Below are 19,634 nucleotides of genomic sequence, written 5' to 3'. Positions count from 1 at the left end.
GAGAGAGAGAGAGAGAGAGAGAGAGAGAGAGAGAGAGAGATTTTTATGCTCTGCATTTGAGTTTATGAAGTCACCTTATGGGACAAAGTTTTTGGGAGAATGGCTGGGATGGAAAAGAGGATAGTTGATTTTGAGAGACTTAGATTGTATCAACTTGCTTTTCTAGCTGATGCTTTTTGATTTTTAGTTAAGTTTCTATTTGAGTCCTGAGGGTTTAACCCTATGTTCTTGGTGTCTGTAAGTTTCTTGTGTATGCTATTTCTGTAATGTACAGGCATAGGGGGAGAAAAGAAAGAGGATGCTATTTCTTCTACCAAAATATATTTTTTTTTGAAAATTCTCTGAGTATGACCCTTTAAGGCATTAGAACTCTAAATTAATACCAGTAAAGGCCATCTCATCCCTTTTCCTGGAACACCTGTGGGTTTTAAAAATAACTGATTTATATGTTGTGAGGTTTAAGCCTAAGGACTTAAGAGGTATGCTGAGAATGTGGGGGATTGAATCTGCTTTTCAGTAGTTGGGAGATTTGATAATCTCTAATATTTTGGTGATCTGGGCAGAAGAGTTGAAGAATATGGATGTTCCTACTTACAGTTTCAAATTTTGTAGATGATTGAGCATGTCTTGACCACTACAGCAACCCAATCTCTTTTTTTGAGTTTTATTTCATCATAAAAACTGCTTCTAGGAATATTTAGGCTCTGTTTGATTGGTACTTTTGCTTTTTGCTGTTTCTCTTTTTTTTATATATTTATTTTTTAATTATTGCCTTTTGTGTTATATTCATTTTTGGTCAAAAAAGAAAAAGGCAAAAAGCAAATAGTAAAAGTATGAACCAAACAGAGCTTTATTGGTTACAGGTTGCAATAAAAGCCTTAGGGTGTGGCAAGTTTGCTTGTGTTTGGAACTTTCAAGTAGGTTGTAAGATGGTTACATGTAGGAAAAAGTTTAATTTGTGTAGTCAGTTTGTTTCTAGAAGGTTCTTTGATTTGCTAGGGTCAAGGTAGCTTGATCTTCAATATCCATGCATCTATTCTTGATATAGATCATCATCAAAGTTTAGATTTGTTCACTGTAGTGCAAAATGCAAATGTTTCAAGTTTGTCTTGACAGTCTGAATGAAAAAGACAATTCAAGTATCTGGTGGTTTAATGCACCAAAAAAAATATAATTATTTTGGGAGAATGGTTTAGTTAAAAGTGTTAAAGTGCATTGTCAGATTTATGTAGACATGCAAAATTGTAAATTGTTCCGATTCTATCTTCAGCTTTTCAATGTAATTTACTCAGGATCTTGTGGAATTTTAACACTTGTACTGTGGGTTGCTGTTACCAGGGCCTCCTTAATCTTCGTGGAATGCATGACTCAGAATCCAAGCCCGTCTTGCTATGCACATGCAATGACAATTCTGTCCGGCTATATGATTTGCCCTCGTAAGTTTTAATGGAGACTTAATTTTATCCTAGTGCAGATCTACATGTTGTTGCGCCTTATTTGGGTCCTTTCAAGGTGCTTATCGGAATACTGTATTTCTTTTGCTGAAGGTTTTCGGAGAGGGGTAAAATTTTTGCTAAGCAGGAGATTCGTGCTATTGAGGTAGGCCCTGGTGGCCTGTTTTTCACTGGGGATGGAACCGGTTATAGAGTATGGAAGTGGGCACAACCAATTGCCACGTCCTGATGTGTCGTGTCATGTCATTTCTTATAACATATTCATCATTATGTATTTTTTATGTTAATTATTTGATTTTTTTTTTGTTCATCCTTATGGGAAGGTCTTTTGTAGTTTGTAAGTTTGCGGGAGAAATTAGGAAATAGAGAAAAACAATTTTGGGTTGCTGGTGGAATGTTTTGCAGCACCAAGCCCGTCAGCTTAGTGTGTGCCATAATAACTCATAAATTGTAGCATTCTGACGTTGGGAATTTAGTATTCAATGTGCCAAGTTGAAGTGGTATCTTGGTTTCTCCCTCGCCTAGCTGCTCTCCTCCTTTGACCCTTTTTGCCGTGCCTTTCTTCCTGTATGTTGTTTCCCTTGGAATCAATTTTGCTGGCTGGTTGTGTCAGCAACAGTTTTATTCAATTAAATGCTCTTTGTTTCTTTAGATATTTTCTGCTTTTATATTCAAAAAAGCGTACTTCATATTTTATTTTAAAAGTAGAAAGCAAATAACAAAAACAATAAACAAACAGATGCTACATAACAAAACAAAACATTAAGTATTAGTGCATCTTTTGTGAAAAAACACAAGGTATGGTCATATGCAAAACCATCAAAAATTTATTGCATGTACAGCCAGAGGCTTAAGAAAAGTCCATTATGTTATGTAGCTGGTTCCCACATGCTACTACTTTGTTGGCAATATGCATCTGTTTTTGACCTCCCACCTTTCTTTACTTAAATGCTATAATAACATAGCAGTATTCTTAATCCCTGTTGAAGTCACAGATTAAACATGACCTTAATGGCATTGCCACCACGAGCACTGGTCTCAAAAGCTTCTTCCACCTCTTTCTGGGAAAACCCATACCTGTGGGTTATGAGGGGCTTCACATCAATCTTACCGCTCCTTAGAAACTCAAGGCACAAAGGCCAAGTGTTCTTATACCGGAAGATTCCAATAATATCAACCTCCCTGCATTTTGTGAAAACCATCACCTTTGGGTGGTGAAAGAGCACAGTGCCAAACACACCTGAAATCATAGGTTTAATATCTACCTAAATATTCTACAAATTGTTGCAACATTTGGTACAATTTTCTTTTGTGCCTATCACATTTCAACACTTTACTATGTCTAACTCCTAAAATTCTATTACTCATAAACCATTCTTATATAACTAAAAATTTTCACCATGAGTTAAATAAGTCAATAAAATAAGTACCTTGCAGCAGCTGGAGTGAGTGGGACAGTCATCTCAGAATGGCCCATTCCCACAAGGCAAACCTTGCCACCAGCACGAGTGGCACTCAAAGCAGTTGACATCGTTTTGTTAAAGCCTGCACAATCAAAGCTTACATCCACTCCTGCTCCCATCACTTTACATATTCTTTCAACTTCTTCAGGCACATCCTGTAATATAATAAAATTAGAACACAAAAGTGACTACAAGTCTGACAATGGAGTAAAAGATACTCATGACATTATATATTTGACAAACCTTTAGTTGAGCAATGTCAAAATCACCAAAATCCTGATAAAAATGAATTCCTAATGATTGTTCATCATGAAATAAAGCAATTCTTTAAGAGATACCCTTTAACAAGTCTGCATAAAATGCCTGCTGGTGCCAACTTCAAACTGAAGTTCCAATAAATATTGAATATCATAAAATTTGAATGAAATCATGACATTTGAAATAATGGTGATTTAAAAGGAACTGAAATGATAAGAATTTCTATGAAAAGAAAAAGGGACTTTAAGGATGTTATGAACCTGCATATTTGTTGAAACTTTAACAACTCCATCTGCACCAAGATCCTTAGCAACAGATAATCGATTGTCATCCACATCTACAACAACAATTCTAGGTGCCCCAAAAGCACGAGCTGCCAGCATCGTAACAAGCCCTATAGGTCCTGCTCCCATGACCAACACATTTTTTCCTGGACCAATATTAGCTCGGCGACAAGCATGAACCCCTACACTCAAGGGCTCACACATAGCCCCTTCTTCCAAGCTCACATTGTCAGGTAGTTTGAAACATAAATCTGCAGGATGCACAACCTACATTCAAATCAACTCATATATTAGCAGTCCTAAAGATTCGATTCCATCAAATTCATTCCAATCTCTATAAAAAAATGCAAAAGACAATGACCAACATTCATATAATACGCTGCTAATGCATTTTCCAGAACTCTACTTTTAAATGAGAAAGTCATTACATTCTTACCATAACCCTCCTAGCATGGATGGCAGTTTAATTTAACATAAGCCAAACCTTTAATACCAACTTGCCTGTAGCACAAATCTCCATGATTACACTAGTTTTGAAGATGATCACATAACCATATTTATTTTGTAATTCAAAGTTCTCATTCTCCACATAGTAAGAAAAGTCTTGGCTTGTTTGTGTTTTAAGGTCTCACATCAAGCATGACTTTAGATGTAATGAGATGACATTTAGAAGTACAACAAACATTATATTCAACAGAGACCAAAATAGAAACAACTAAAGGAGTTATTAACCAAGTAAGTAGCACTTTTACACACAAAGGGCCCAATTTAAATTGACAGAACTTTATCCTTGAAGCCTTTTGAATCTGAAAATTGAAGAATACCCGTTAATAAACCTCTAAAATATACTTGAGAATTTTTGGATCAAGGTCCCCTAAAAAAATATTTACTCACTGTAACAGATATGCACCATTCTGAGTTTCACTCTTTCTATGGTTGATTCAATGCATATTATGTTGCTGTATTCTAGAATGGCATAAACCATGTTAAACTAGCACTAGCAAGATGCAGCACTAATAAAAAACTAGATCGTTTTTTTATAATGAAATTCAGCTTATAGGTTCACCTGATTAGCAAGAGAACCATGAACTGGTGGTGTGGCAAAAAACTTCATTTCAGGGCATAGATTGTATCGACCTTCCTTGCAAAGATCACATCGCCAGCAACTGATCCCCGGTTCCAATGCCACACGGTCTCCAGGAACTAAATTCTTGACTTCACCTCCAACCTCCTCTATGATCCCAGCACACTCATGCCCAATCACCATTGGTTCTTTTACCACAAAATCTGCCAACCTCAATGTCTACAAACATATAAACAAATTACAATTAAACCTAATGGCAAAGATAAGAAAAATAAACGCACAAATTTATTTCTTTCTTCCTGAAAAATTTTATTCATTATCAATTTGATTGGCAAAGAAATGAAGGTAAAAGGGTAGAAAACCTGTCCTAGTTTCTGTTTGCATACCACACAATAGTTTAGGAAAGGAGGCAAATTTACTCAAGTCAAATACTTGTAACAACTAACAAGACTAAAATTACTGACTTCAATTCATTTTTTACAGTCTCAGCAACAAAACAGAAGCTTTGCTAACCTATCAAAATCTGGTAAGTCTTAATACAAATAACATTTGATTAATGCACAGTAGAAGAGCAAGAGCTAGATGCAACAAGGATATATATATGTACCTTGAGAAAGTGAACATCACTTCCACAGATACCAACAGCTTTCATCCTAACTCTGACATCACGGGGTCCTTAAAAACATTTTCAGAGAACACAATCAAAAGGGTTTATCAAAAACCTCAAGTCACAAATTCAAATAAAATCTAAAAGATGAAATCCATTCAAAGAACCCAGGAGGAAAACAACAGCTAGAAACCGATAAAAAACATCATACCAAGAGGCGGGAGCTTGAATGGTTGAATTTTGAGGGTGTTGAGACCCACAAGCCAAGCAGCCATGTTTTCTTCTTCTCCAATACTGGCTTCTTCATGAGATTTCCCTCCTTTGCCCATATTCCTGCTTCCCTTGAATGGACACACTCACGCAGTTGCACCCTCAAGAGTCACAAACTGGACTTGGCTTAGAAAGGACCAGATAAAAGTAATTGCTTAAAGTTTTTACTCTTCTCGAATATCTTTTGCAAAAATGTTTGTGATAAGACTTTGAGGTGGAGGGGTATCTGATGCCAGCAGAAATACGTGGTGGAGGGGTATCTGATGCCAGCAGAAATACGTGGTGGATAAACTATTTTATATACCAATTATTACTTTCAGCGGGTCCCTTCCTTTTCTGGCAGTTTTCCAGTAAAATACAAAGCATGATCATATCTTTATCTTTTTCTAGTTTTAAAAAACAACTTATTCACTAATTAAAGGATACCGACAAAAAAACAAAAGGATATAGAAAGGATTTAATTATTACCCTAAATTAAATGTTAAAAAAATGGGAAAATAGGCTACACAAATCTTCAGAGCATAAAGCTATAGCAAAAACAAAATAAATGGATAGAAAGGATAATAATAGATACATATAAACAACTATTTATATTGGGTGGTGAATGATATTGAGTGGACAAATACATTTTAATTCTTGTTAAATTGGAAAGTGCCAAGGAATTTTCAAGATTTTTTAGGCCAAAAAGTTGAAACCCTTTTATTAGAGATGAGAAAATTTCTTCCACTGTATAGTGTTCAACAATTAAACAAAAGAGTATCTATATATATATATATATATATATATAATTTTGATTAAATAAAAAATGGAACAATTTATAAAACACCTCAAATGATGTAAAAAGAAGAACAAGTTATGTTGGATTAAATGCGGATAGTTCTTTCAATAATTTCTTTTGGAATTCATATTGAGTTATTGATTTACATTTCGAATTAATCAGTCTTCCATTTAAATGGTACCTAATGAATCGTTGCTACAGAGGACAATATGGGGTTTTCCCATCTGTATTATCCTATTTATGATTCGAGCATTTGAGGAACTAAATTATAACACGAGGGTAGACGTTGACCATCTCGAGACCGTTTGGAAAGACCAAGATGCAACTGGCTGTTTCGAGGAGGATCAAAACGTGGACTCAGCTTATTTGAAGAGGATAAGACAGTGCGAAGTGCTTACAGAGAGAGAGCGAGAGACAGAGAGAGAGAGAGAGAGACAGAGAGGCAGAGACAAAGATATCAGAGATGGCGCACGTTGCTCAAGCTAAGGCCGGCCAAGATGATGGGGAGAAGAATATGGCAGCTTGGCTTCTTGGAATCAAAACCCTTAAAATTCAACCTTACCTTCTTCCTCCTCTCGGTAATGTTATCATCTTACTTTTACCTTTATTTTTTATCTGCAAAATACATACAAAAACAGAAAAGAAGAAGAAATTTTGCTATGCGATTACTCCAATTAACGATTCAACTTCTTGCTTGAAAATGGTACTTAACTGAAAGCCAGTATATTGAATGTGTGACGACGACATGAAGACCACTGACCCAAGTCGGGAATGGTCACTGTGTAGTTCAAAAACTACTTGCGAACTTGAACTTGAAACTTGAGCATGATGATTTGGTTGCCTCTAAAGCCATAACCAGTTTTGGTGGCTGTGGTTATAGTTCTACTGTCTAATTTGAGTCATAATAAATACCGAATTATAATGGTGATAAAACTTTAATTGAATTTTTCAGACTTGTCATTTCTTAATCATGTCGCTTACCCTCCAATTTATCCTTTCTTTTTTTGAGTAAGACTTCAATTATCAAATTGCGTTTATCAACCATGATTGGATTACCCTATTATCTGCAATTTATGAATTCCAATTAGCTGGATAGGCAATTAATACTCATTCATGTTGTGAAAAAAATCATCTGTTATCTTAGGTCCTCAGGATGTGAAAGTGCGTATAAAAGCTCTTGGCATATGCGGAAGTGATGTTCACCATTTCGAGGTAAATTGCTCTCTGCTACATCTTCTAGTATTTTATTTATACCATTGCTCTAATTATATTCGATGGCCCTGTTCTAAATGCTATGCTTGTTAGACAATGAGATGTGCAAATTTTATTGTGAAAAAACCAATGGTCATTGGACATGAGTGCGCTGGGATCATCGAAGAAGTTGGGAGCGAAGTGAAGTACCTGGCTGTGGGAGATCGTGTGGCATTGGAGCCTGGCATTAGTTGCCAGAGATGCGGTATCTGCAGAGATGGACGCTACAATCTTTGTCCAGAAATGAAGTTCTTTGGATCTCCTCCAACTAATGGCTCTCTTGCCAATAAGGTGATCAGCATTTATCCAGCACATTATGGCAAGACAGATTCCGTTTGCTTGACTAATGGAAACTTGATCCTTTTTGTTTTCTGCTATCAGGTGGTGCATCCTGCAAACCTCTGTTTTAAACTACCTGACAATGTGAGCCTGGAAGAAGGAGCAATGTGCGAACCCCTCAGTGTTGGAGTCCATGCCTGTCGCCGGGCAGGCATTTGTCCTGACACAAATGTGTTGATCATGGGAGCAGGTCCCATAGGCCTTGTTACCTTATTGGCTGCTCGAGCATTCGGAGCCCCCAGAATTGTCATAGGTGATGTTGATGATTGCCGTCTATCTATTGCAAAGAATCTCGGTGCAGATGAGATTGTTCAAGTTTCAACAAATATTCAGGTTAATTTCATCATCATTTGGTCCAGAAGTTTGTTTCGTCTCCATGTAGTTTAGGCTTTAGATTTTGAAGTCTAGACGCTCACCAAATGATTACACAGGATGTGGGTGAAGAAGTAGTGAAGATACAAAATGCAATGAGTTCACGCATTGATGTGAGTTTTGATTGTGTTGGTTTCAACAAAACCATGTCTACAGCTTTGAGAGCCACTGGAGCTGGTGGCAAAGTTTGCCTTATTGGATTGGCGCAGAGCGAAATGACTATCCCCCTCACTCTGGCAGCAGTGAGGTTTGCCGAATGTCCCCCTCTATGTTTTGGAAAATAAAGGATTCTTAAGTAATTAAGTTGATATTCGGCTATAAAGAAACTGTAATTAAGTTGATCAGACCAACACTATGAGTTGCAGCTTGGCTTGAATATTAATCGTATAATAAGACATGCAATTAAGCAAAAATATGGATTCTCTACTTTATTTATCTTTTACGCCTGTTTCATATTGAATATATATTAGAGGAATGCTAACGAGTTTGCTGGTTGACAGGGAGATTGATGTGTTTGGCATATTCCGGTATAGAAATACGTGGCCACTCTGCATTGAATTCTTGAGGACTGGAAAGATTGATGTGAAGCCCCTTATAACTCATAGGTTTGGATTCTCTCAAAAGGGTATAGAAGATGCTTTCCGAACCAGTGCTGCTGGTGGCAATGCCATTAAAGTCATGTTTAATCTGTAATCCATCCTTTGTCAAATGAAGGTTGGAATTATCTGCATATAATCTATAAAAGATGTCAATTCTTATGTTGAACCAGTGCCATGCATGTACCTCATTCCTCATTCTAATAGCTTCTCGAAATGGTTTTTCTTCATATATTCTCAACGAATGATTTATTTTTCTTTTTAGCATGGATTTCATGGTGTACAGGAGATAATAGAAGCTTAACTATATTAATCTGCCCGACTGGTGCTTGGAAAAACTTAAACCAAAAACTACATTTTATGGTCTCTAAGACCATATATCAGACCATAATAGAATGTGGAAAAATAAAAAAATTGGTCTTTGGGCGAAACCTTGACAGCATACCTTCTCTCCGGCCGGTAAGGAACAATTAATAGTAGGTGTTCTGACTGTGTTCACTAGTTTACCAGGAAAAATTTCCTGTACCCTCCCAGAGACCAGGTTCTCATCCTTCAAAGAATTGCAGGGAAATGAATCGATGATAATTTGTTTCAAGAGATCAATGTTTCGAAAACCTGTGCCAGCTGCATTACAATAGGATGTATACAAGCCTACCTCAAAGTAATCGTCTTTTGCTTCTTTAAGGTGATATGCAAACCCATCACAGCTAACGTTTGAATCGAAATTACGATGAGGTCATCTTGGTGCAATATTACCACTCAGGTGATAGTATGTTAATGTCCATTGCCTTTTCAGGACTACTGCTTGTATCAATCCAATTTCACTATAACTGCCCATGCACTGATGAAATGAAGTCCATCAGTACCAGGATTATTTTCAGGGAATTACTCCTTTAAAATTGGGAAAGTGAAGCTCCCCGGAGATACTTGATGTCATCCTTTTTGCTTCAATGGAGCTCCAGCCAGATGGTTTCTGCACATTGTTCCCCTCCATCAGTTCTCTCATTTTTGTAGCATCATCCCATCTATCTGAGCTTGCATAAGTATTTGACAAGAGAACATAATTTCCACTGTTAGAGGGATCCAGTTCAAGAAGCTTGTTTGTGACAATCTCAGCTAAGACCACATTCCCATGAAGCTTACAAGCACTCAACAATATCCTCCACACTACAACATCCGGATGTATAGGCATTGTTCTTATGAATTGATAGGCCCTCTCTAGATAGCCATAACGACCTAAAAGATCCACAACACAGCCATAATGCTTCATTTCAGGGGTTAGTCCATGAACTTTTTCCATAGTTTCAAAACATTGCAATCCTTTATCTACCAATCCAGCATGAGTGCATGCAAGCAAAATCGCAAGAAAGCACCCATGAGTTGGCCGAACACCTTCTTTCAACATCTGAGAGAAAAATTCAAGCGCAGAATCAGCAAAACCATTAACAGCAAGTCCTGAGATGACTGAAGTCCATGAAACGGAGTCTTTCTCTTTCATATCATGGAACACTTCCAAAGCCTTATCAACAACACCACATTTGCAATACATATCTATCAAAGAGTTTCCAACATAAACATCTGCTCTTATTCCATGCTTGCAGATATAGTCATGAATTGCCAGTCCAACATCAAGAGCACCCAAATTGGCACAAGCAGAAAGCACACTAGCCACTGTAATCTCATCCGGTACAACCTTAGCAGCCATCATATCTTGAAAAAGATTCAATGCACCTGTAAATTGGTTAGCTTGAGAGTAACCTGTAATCATGGAAGTCCAAGAAATCACATCCCTTTGCTTCATGTTGTCAAAAACCTTCCTTGCTTCAATAAAATCCCCTACTTTCATATAACCCTTGATCAATGCATTCCAGGACACTACATTTCTTTCAAGCATCCTATCAAATAATTCCCGCGCTAAATTAACTAAACCACGCTTTCCATACATATCTATCAAAGTGTTCCCCAGATAAACATCAATATGAACACAATTTTCCTCAATATATTTAACCATAGAATCTGCCAAATTCATGTTATCTGTATAACAACAAGCTAAAATAACTTTCACCATTGTCACAGCATCAGCTTTCACATTAGCTTCTTGCATTGCCCTAAACGAACCCAATAATTCCTTGAACTTTTTGCATTGACTATATCCACAAATCAAAGAATTCCAAGAAACTATATCTCTTTCCTCCATTGTATCAAATACTTTCCTTGCAAAACCCAGATCGCCACAACAAGAATACATGTGAATCAGCGCATTTGCAACGAATAGATAGGAATCAAACCCCAGTTTAACAGCATGAACATGAAACTTTTGACCGTTTGCAACATCCGAAACTCGAGCACAGGCCTTGAAAACGAAAATAAAAGTCATAATATCACCAGGAAAACCTTGTAAATAGTACATTTGGTTGTACATTTTAATAGCTTCATTGGGTACGTTACTTTGGGAAAAACCACGGATCATGTGATTAAAATTAAACATTGTGGGTTCTTTAGTTTGATAGAAAACATGATGGGCTTTGTGCAAATGAGAGGGAGCAAGAGAGTAAGCTCTGATCACGGGAGATATCGAAAATGGGTCTTCGTGGCGTTGGGTCCTGATGAGGTGTGCGTGAAGCTCTTTGGCGGCGTTGATTGACAGCGGATTCTTGGTTACTCGCTCTGGTTTTAGCGGCGTTGAGAAGCAAGTGAAACGGCGCGAAATGTGTCTCGCGAGTTTCATGAAGAGCGGGTGATTCTTGTAGCAGAAATCTCTGGTGAATTTTGGGACACTGAAGTTTGAGTGTTTTTTTTTTTTTAATTTGATTTGTGAAGTTGAGATTTTCTTGGTGGTTCATGAGGGGTGACAATGAGCCTACCTGACCAATAGCACAAGGACAAGGTGGGCTTCTGTGATTGGGTTCATTCTGGACTTGATATCGAAATCCTTGTCTTCTTAATTCCGACCTTTTCTTTTCATTTCTTTTATTGTTTTGAACATCATCTGTAAAAAAAAAATATTAGTGTGGAATTGAAGGTGTGCTGGCGTAAATTAAGAGGGTCCTCTTCGCTGTTCCCTATTCTGATTTAGCAGCCATGCATCGCAAAGGAATTGATGTTTTAGCTTATAATTTTTGCATTTGAAGTTGATAGATGGAAAAGAGCAAAGAAGTTTGCCACAAAAACTTTACTTAAAGCCTAAAGGAAGTCTCTCCCTCTCCCTCTCCCAAAAAAAAAAAAAAAATCCTTAAAGTTAGCAACTTCCATGTAAATCCAAGAAGAGATGGTTCGTTTTTTGGGTAATATTTGCTTCTTGTCTGCTGGTGACTCGTGATTGAGGTGAACTATTTCTAGCTCACGGGCTAGGCACTAGATTTGCTTGGTGTCAAATCACCTTCTATCATAGTAATAATAATATCGAAATCAGTCCTTTCTAGCTTTGATAGTAAGCACCAAATTTAAAAATTCTCACGCATACCCAGGAAGGATATTCCTCTTCATTATTCATCATAAATACCTTGAATGAAATTATGCATTTTCCTACTTACAAATGCAATTTAGCCAAGCTAGAAAAATGTGAAGTATATATATTGTTGATCAATTGATCATTTCAAGTGGAAATTATCAATGTACAATGACTGTCATGACTGGGAAGTTTGATGATTCTTAACTTATTAATAAGGAATTGACTCGCATTCAAATTCCTTAAATATCCTTGAAATATAAATTTTATTGTTTGATGGGCTTGCTTAATAAATTACAGACAGCTACAATAGTACAATTAAAAATTTTGTGAATTAGCATTGAATCTGGTTGCTTTTGGTCATTTAAGCTGAGAAGCCAATAGGAAATGAAGTTCCATCCTCCTGTCACTTCATATAGTTCCCAAGCACAAAAAATGTGGCGGCAAGGCTTCAAGATAAGGAATGACTTCAATTTTAGCCACCCCACTAAAATTAGTGGAGCTTAATGTGATTCAATTATTTCTATGATTCTATCACTTCACTCCAAATAGGAACAGGCATGTAAAATAGGGCCTCCCCATATTGAACTGAGTATCGATGTGTGGATGCTGATTCAACCAGAGGCCATAATTATATATCCCTAAGGTTACTTTCTGCGGCCATTGTTCATCAGACTTCTTTTGGACTTTCAACCCATTTTGCTTAATTTTCAAACAAAGGTTAAGTATCCATCATCATCGAAAACCTCAGCTCTAACCTACATAAGAAAAATATATTATAAAGAAATAGCGTTTCTGCAAGTCTATTCGAAGAAATGAAATTTCAAATATAAGGTTCTAGCTAGGGTTTCCAGTTCAACTTGCCCGCCCAGTACTTTTACTAGACCTTGATAACCTAAGTCTAAGAGGTTATTTGACGTATTAGCCTCATAATTTAAAGAGGCTTAATGCAAGATGTTTATGAGAGAAAAAATAGAAATTTAAGGGGGCAAAAAAACAATTTCTGAGAGGTCATGTATATGAATTATGAAACCCCAGGGGGAAATCAAGCCTAACCGGCTTCAAAAGAATCCTTAACGTCCACCAATGAAACTTGTTTTCATAAGACGATCAGTGGAGAACGGAAGATCCATTTTAAATTTATTAACCGATTTGGAATGCCATTAAGATTAATAGATTGATAGTATCTGGTGGAGGCTATATTTGCTTGAAGGCAAAGCAGATGCCACAGACCCAATGAGATTTCAGCTGTTTAGACACGAAAATTCTTTCCTCGAAGGTGTAATTGCAACCGCGGCACGAATTAGACTATAAGATAAGGTGGATGAATGGTTGCTGTCTTTTCAAGGCCAAGCAGGCGTTTGGTATGGAAACGGTGAGAGTTAAGTTAACCAAATGCTGACACCGAAATGCTTTCATTCAATTGGAACCCAGAACTGTTTGAGCAAGAACCGGTGAATCTTTTCCTGCCACCTTCATTTGTCAACAAGGACCGACCAGGACGCAACATTATTTTATCTTTGAATCTTACCGAATCCCCAAAGACATTGATCAAGAGTCATCATGACCAAAAAGTACAGAGCATATTTTGGCTATGAATTTGAGAGTGATGGTTGTGGACCTCCATAAAACATTGAACCGTTCCAAAATGGGTGAAGGACTTGGTCACAGCCTCACTGGTCAGCTTGGATGGTTGCTTTTTGGGCATTTTTTGCACGCGACGACTCAAACAAAGCTCCAAGTTTGAAATCCGTTTAGTTTGGTCCCAAGCCAAATTGAACAACAATACAAGCATACATGCTCTGCAATTAACCCGCCCCTTAAGTTGAGATTTAGGGATAGGTTAGTTGGTCGGTTTGTGTTTTGATGGTTGCGGATTTTGATCCCAAGGTGGACAGTGGGAAGGCCACAATTGCTTCACGCAATTCGCCACAGTCACACACAAGACGCACCCCACATTCGCACTCCAAATTCTGCATTTTCTCCATATCTTTGACAAAAGTGCAAAATAATTTCTTTCTTTTTTTTTTTGGGTAGCCAATAAAAAATTTCTTTCTTTTTTTTGGGTAGCCAATAAAAATTTTCTTTTTTTTTTTTGGGTTCTATATATAAAATGGATTTTTATTATAAGATCCTTTAAATGCCCCTTGAATCTTGATGAATGGATCTTTTGTTTTTTTTTTTGGAGGGGGTGGAGAATTGAATTCCTTAATAATTTCCCTTAATAAATGATCAGTTACATAAATAGCCAAAGAACATAAATATGGAAAAAGATTGAAACGAAATTGAACATATAGTATATATGCATATTGCTGGTTTTTGACTATGATGTTTCAATTATCATGATAGGAAATGATATTTATACCTTACTATAATAATTTCTAGAATATATATATATATGTGAAGCAAACATAAAAAAAAAGGGGAAATGATTTTTTTCACACCTAATCTCTTATCAAGAATGTGTTCGTTAAAGCAGAAGATGCAATTATTAAAGAAAGTCTTCTCTTTATATATTGCCCACCCCAACTTATAAAAAAAAAAATAATAATAATAAAACACATGAGGAAAAAGGATAAATTGATAGAAAAAGTCTCCAAACTAAGAAGCATATTCATCGATTATCTATTAATATTAATCAATGTCAGACCATAGCCATGGATTTTATATACCATATATAAATAAAAAGAAATTTGCGCAAAAACTTTGTAGTTGGGTTAATTGACTGCATCATACTGAGATATTATGGACAATATCATACCAAGAATTTCATTACAAATCAAGCAAACTACTATCAAATAATTGAGATCTCTCCTACCCCTTTTTTTTTCCCCTCTCAAGCAGATGATTGGAAGTTTTTTTTTTCCTAAACTTAAAACTTCAATGACCACTAATTTGCACGTAAGAAATTGCATATGATCTCAGTTTTGAGATTGGTTACGAATGAATTGCATCATATTTTTGGTGGGTGAGTCTCGGGTTCAAGCCGATTGATGCTGACTAAATTGTCGTGATACCTAGGGCAGTTAAGGTGCGTCTTTCTGGGCTATGGACTTCCCCAACACGTCAAAGATTTTACTTATAGTTATTGCAATATAATACTAAGCATAAGCTCTGGAATAAATTGTTAAAAATTAGCATTGAATATTACACTAATTAACATCAAGTCCTTACCGGTCATTTGTTGACAAGGGATGGAAGGTGATTTATGTGTTAAAATAGTACCAGTGTTCAGTATTAACCAAAATATTAAAATACCCTCCCCCTGCCGTCGTTGAACCCTAACTTTCTACCAACGCAAACCATATATACAAATAAGTAGCAGTAGAATTTATATAAAGCACTTATTTGTATCTCCTATTATTCCTCCGTATTCCCTCTGTTTCATCAATATTCAAAAACCCTCTTTCCATGCTTTCCTCTTCTTCCTCGAGCAAAACCATGAAAAAATCCACGGCGCTAGTTGATGCAGCCTCGTGGTACTGTGCCGTAGCCTTGTTGGCCTTAATATTGATAGCTTCCATCAGAGCAAATTCTGCATCAGATGAACCTGTGAGAGGGAGCCAGCTCCTAAACCGGCCCTGTGATGAAATCTATGTCGTCGGAGAAGGGGAGACCCTGCACACAATCAGCGACAAGTGCGGCGACCCTTTCATCGTTGAGCGCAACCCTCACATCCATGACCCTGACGATGTTTTCCCTGGCCTTGTTCTCAAGATCATCCCTTCAACGGGTCGGAAACTATAGAGGTAGCCATACACCAAAAGCTTCTTCAAACTAATACAGCCTTGTATCATAGCATCATATTTTCAAACAGGAACAGAAGAAGATTTATACTTTTGCATACATGGATTTTGGTCCCTTTTTCTTTTCTCTTAGTTACTATGTAATAGGAGATGAACAGTTGAACAGCAAAGTCTTTGTAATAAGTTCAAGGCTCAATATTTGCGCTTTGAAGCTATAGAGAGAATAGGTCTTCCCTGATAGGATTACATATAATATGGAGATTGGATTCTCCAGGGAAATTCCAGCTTTTCTGTAATTATGGTTTTTTTTTTTTTATTTCAGCTTTCTTCTATGGCCTATAACTGGTTTGGGTTCGCCTTTCTTTATGTTCTTGATAGTTAATTAAGGGGAAAGGTCCTTTGAGATTAAAATATATCCTAAACACACTGTGTCCATCAGGTTCCTCCCCATCGTATTGTTGGGACTTGGATACAGAGGTTCTGTACATATTTCTCTATATCAATTCATCGTCAAGTTTGTTGACTTGGAAAAGCAGATTTCTATTACGTCTCGTGAATCCGTTTCTGTTAATTCTCCGCCTCGTTCAAGGCTGCTGAAAAAATAACTGTGGAGTTGCCGGTTTGAAACGACAAAAGCCATCGGCTTGGTGTCAACAGGAGAAAAGTCTTGGGCTGTGGTGTCTGGTGATTAAAGCAGAGTTTGTTACAAATTCCAACTTGTATTTGCTCTCATGCACACGTGTTGTTTATCCTTTAGTAGTAACTTTTTTCAAGTTATTTACAATTTTTACGTTAACATATTTGTTGTTACATTGACGCACACCTACCTTTTATTATTTTTTCAGAATAAGAAAACCCCTATATATTGTGGACTAAACCAAAAATAATTGTATGACTGGACGTGTGTCACCAGCCGATGATCTTTCTCGAAGAAGTGAGGATTCTGACAATTGACCTCTTAATGAGTTAAGAATCTGCTCACGCCTTATCTGATTCAAATCTTAATTTCTAAGCGAATAAGGTATAAACATCCATCTTCCAACCACGTTTAAGAACACAAAGAAGCAGTAATTACCTGCTGTATCTTTCAGTCTTTGGAATACTGGGAATTTCCCTTGCCACAGGCTAAGCTAAATCTGCTTGGCTGCAACTCTTGAGATATTTGGTTTGACTGACTCAGCAATATAGATCCCCCCTATTTTTCATTTCCCATGATTCCTTGTGCCTGTCAATTTTTCATTTACTCATTTTTTTTTCAATTGTAACACGTCTTAATGTAAGTCAAGAAATTCTATAGCTGATTGTTGGAATTAAAATGTCTTTTTCTCAGTAAACACGTGAAGGATCATGGAGTGGTGGGTGTGGTGGATCCTTTTCTCTTATCCAATTTGCCGGCAAATATGTATGGTAAGCCTTAAGCCTAAATGGGAATAATATCATCCACGCAGACAATCCTGATTCTTTCATCACTCGCTTAAAGTTGAGTGTGACTGGCCTCATCATATGATAAGATGGGATGGGAAGAATGCCAGTACCACCCCTCCCTTCTCAGTTATCTTTTCTTTATTTCCTTGTATCAAGACAAACAAAAAATAACTTTTATCTTTTTGTTTTTACTTTACAATTATTTTTTAAATTAAAAAATAAATAACAAAAACATCAACTAAATGAAAATTTTTTAACGTAAGATCAGATGTCTATACCGAAAAAACTAGATGTCAACTATGCAAGTGCTTTGTTTTATAACGATACCAACCATAGCTCAATGTACAATAACATTGTAAAACTAAAAATTCAATTTAAGTTCTGATTTTTTTTTAAAGCTGTGGATAAAATTTAAGTAATTCCAAAAAAATAGACTTTTATTTCTTACAATATTTTTAAAGGGAAACATTTTCTTCTTGGCGCTCAAGATTAATAAAGAAAAGAATAAGATGTGAGTAATGAAAATGTCTAGGAATTGCGCTCTCGTCTAGATAGAATTTGCAAATATTGAAGTGAGGCTTGGTGAAGAAGTGGATTGGGGTTTTCAAAGTCAAACTCAACTTGAGGAGGAAAACCCAAAATGCGAAACCAAGTCCAACAACAAGGATAGAGCTGGGCCGCATGAACCTCGCTGCTTAGAGGATCACTAGCTAGAGGAGAGTACCCAAAATGGGACTGGACCGCTGGGGAACAAGCCCAAAAAGAAAAAAGGGGGCGTGTTTCTGATGAGTCCTGTAATGAATTCAACCCAGCAGCACAACACTTATCCTCCCCCTCTGTAGCTCCTCACCTGAAAGCACAAGACCAGGCCGACGTCAAGCCTTCCATTATCAGGCAAGCTCAAAAATAAAATACTGGGGCTTTTGAGCAAAGTGGTAGAAAAAGTTTGTGGCAAGAAAAAGCAGAAAGGCAGAGGAGAAGTAGTAAGGCTGTGCAGAGAAAAATCAATGAAGAGCTTGGAGCTGGTGGTGCCGAATCAATTTCTGACGGGGACATAAGAAATCGGAATTATGCCATCTTCGAAGGAGCCAAGGAGGTTTGTGGTGGCTTTTTATTTTATTTAATGTCTCTATGAAGAGGAATGATCTTTACATGTGGATATATTTGCTCATTTCATGAATAGATGAGTATGTATAATTAAGAGATACGTGATGTTTCATTATCTATAAATATTCATTTTTTATTATTCAAAAGCACTTTTAATCTTTTGTATCTTGATTTCAGAAATTCTCTTAATCTCCTCTTTTTCAAAAAATCATTCTAAGCCATTCGCATTTAAAAAAAAATTATTTTATTATATTTTAAAATTTTTTTGAAGAGCAATCGAGAGATATACAAATTCATTAGATTTTTATTTAAGTACATATTAGAAGATGTTTGAGTAGTTTGTTATATCTTGAGAGTAAATATCATTGATTGCTATTTGCTCAAGTAGCAATAAAAATTTACTCTGAAATCAACGCTTTTCGTAACTTGCCTAAGACTGATTTTTACATTCAAAATTCTTTTTTTTTTTACTATTAATTGTTGAGTCTCTATTATTTCGTTGTAGGTTCTTTTTATTTTTTCAAGTATTTCAACAGTTTGGGGACTAAGTAAAAATCTTGGCTTCAATGCCAAACTGTTAGGAGGCTGAAATTTATGACCAACTGTCGGGCATATGGGGGTTATATCCTCGGCTAAACTCAGTTGAGGTGCAGGTAAATGGTGGTGAAGGCTGAGGTATTTATTGGTGAAGAAGAAACTATTGAAAGGTTATCGGGTCTAGAGGTCATTTCCTCGGCAATCAAGTAAGCCGAAAGGTAAGGTGCCCTGCCCCTGTGATTTCGTGCTATATGTTGTGAGAATGGGGCTGAATTTGTGCTATGTCGAGAAGCTGGTATGTATTGCAAAAAAGTGTAAAAAATATAATTTTTTGTTTTGACTGTATTTGGTAAAAAGAAAAGAAAACAACAGGCAGTGATTATGAAGTTTTAGAGAAGTGGAGTTTGAGAATAATTTTTTGTAATAAATTTTATTTTAATCTTATTAAAATTAATTATTATGGACATCTCATCAAATAAAAAATTATTATAAAGATAAAAGTGTCAAATTGAAAAAAATAAAAAGATAACAAAATTTTTTTATAAGGATGAAATTATAAAATTTTAAAAAATGAAGATAAGTTATAAACCCCCCTCCGCCTCTGCTGATGGCTAT

The 19,634-nt window shown here is 36.5% G+C and overlaps 4 protein-coding genes and 1 long non-coding RNA gene across 6 annotated transcripts in view; 3 read left to right on the top strand and 2 right to left on the bottom strand.

Annotated features, from left to right (window-relative positions):
- The window catches only part of LOC18605485 (zinc finger CCCH domain-containing protein 63), a 5,106-nt gene extending 3,139 nt beyond the window's left edge, over positions 1-1,967 (top strand). Inside the window, exons 8-9 of the mRNA XM_018117506.1 lie at positions 1,339-1,436; positions 1,548-1,967. Coding sequence (XP_017972995.1) covers positions 1,339-1,436; positions 1,548-1,683 — 234 coding nt within the window. The 3' untranslated portion in view covers positions 1,684-1,967. The remainder of the gene's footprint in view (positions 1-1,338; positions 1,437-1,547) is intronic.
- Positions 2,202-5,661, bottom strand: LOC18605484 (sorbitol dehydrogenase). 2 transcript variants are annotated; one of them, XM_007038507.2, is made up of 6 exons: positions 5,362-5,660; positions 5,151-5,218; positions 4,526-4,762; positions 3,436-3,726; positions 2,885-3,072; positions 2,202-2,636 (listed from the first exon to the last, which is right to left on the bottom strand). In XM_007038507.2, exons 1-6 carry the CDS (start codon positions 5,477-5,479, stop codon positions 2,444-2,446), a joined length of 1,095 nt encoding a protein of 364 aa, XP_007038569.2. In that variant the 5' UTR covers positions 5,480-5,660; the 3' UTR covers positions 2,202-2,443. The 2 variants fall into 2 exon arrangements, with proteins under 2 accessions (XP_007038569.2, XP_007038568.2); XM_007038506.2 differs by having other exon boundaries at positions 2,538-2,694; positions 5,362-5,661.
- LOC18605483 (L-idonate 5-dehydrogenase) lies at positions 6,485-8,988 on the top strand. Its single transcript, XM_007038503.2, has 6 exons — positions 6,485-6,776; positions 7,343-7,410; positions 7,504-7,740; positions 7,831-8,121; positions 8,220-8,407; positions 8,661-8,988. Exons 1-6 carry the CDS (start codon positions 6,662-6,664, stop codon positions 8,851-8,853), a joined length of 1,092 nt encoding a protein of 363 aa, XP_007038565.2. The 5' UTR covers positions 6,485-6,661; the 3' UTR covers positions 8,854-8,988.
- LOC18605482 (pentatricopeptide repeat-containing protein At2g29760, chloroplastic) lies at positions 9,047-11,763 on the bottom strand. The gene has a single exon (XM_018117438.1). It carries the CDS (start codon positions 11,482-11,484, stop codon positions 9,634-9,636), a length of 1,851 nt encoding a protein of 616 aa, XP_017972927.1. The 5' UTR covers positions 11,485-11,763; the 3' UTR covers positions 9,047-9,633.
- On the top strand, positions 17,851-19,416 carry LOC18605480. Its single transcript, XR_001927141.1, has 2 exons — positions 17,851-18,471; positions 19,064-19,416. It is a non-coding gene; the product is annotated as an uncharacterized LOC18605480 (long non-coding RNA).

Source organism: Theobroma cacao, chromosome 3, assembly GCF_000208745.1.
Source record: "Theobroma cacao cultivar B97-61/B2 chromosome 3, Criollo_cocoa_genome_V2, whole genome shotgun sequence".
In the NCBI taxonomy this organism is placed as follows: Eukaryota; Viridiplantae; Streptophyta; class Magnoliopsida; order Malvales; family Malvaceae; genus Theobroma; species Theobroma cacao.
This window is presented reverse-complemented; position numbering and strand designations above follow the sequence as displayed.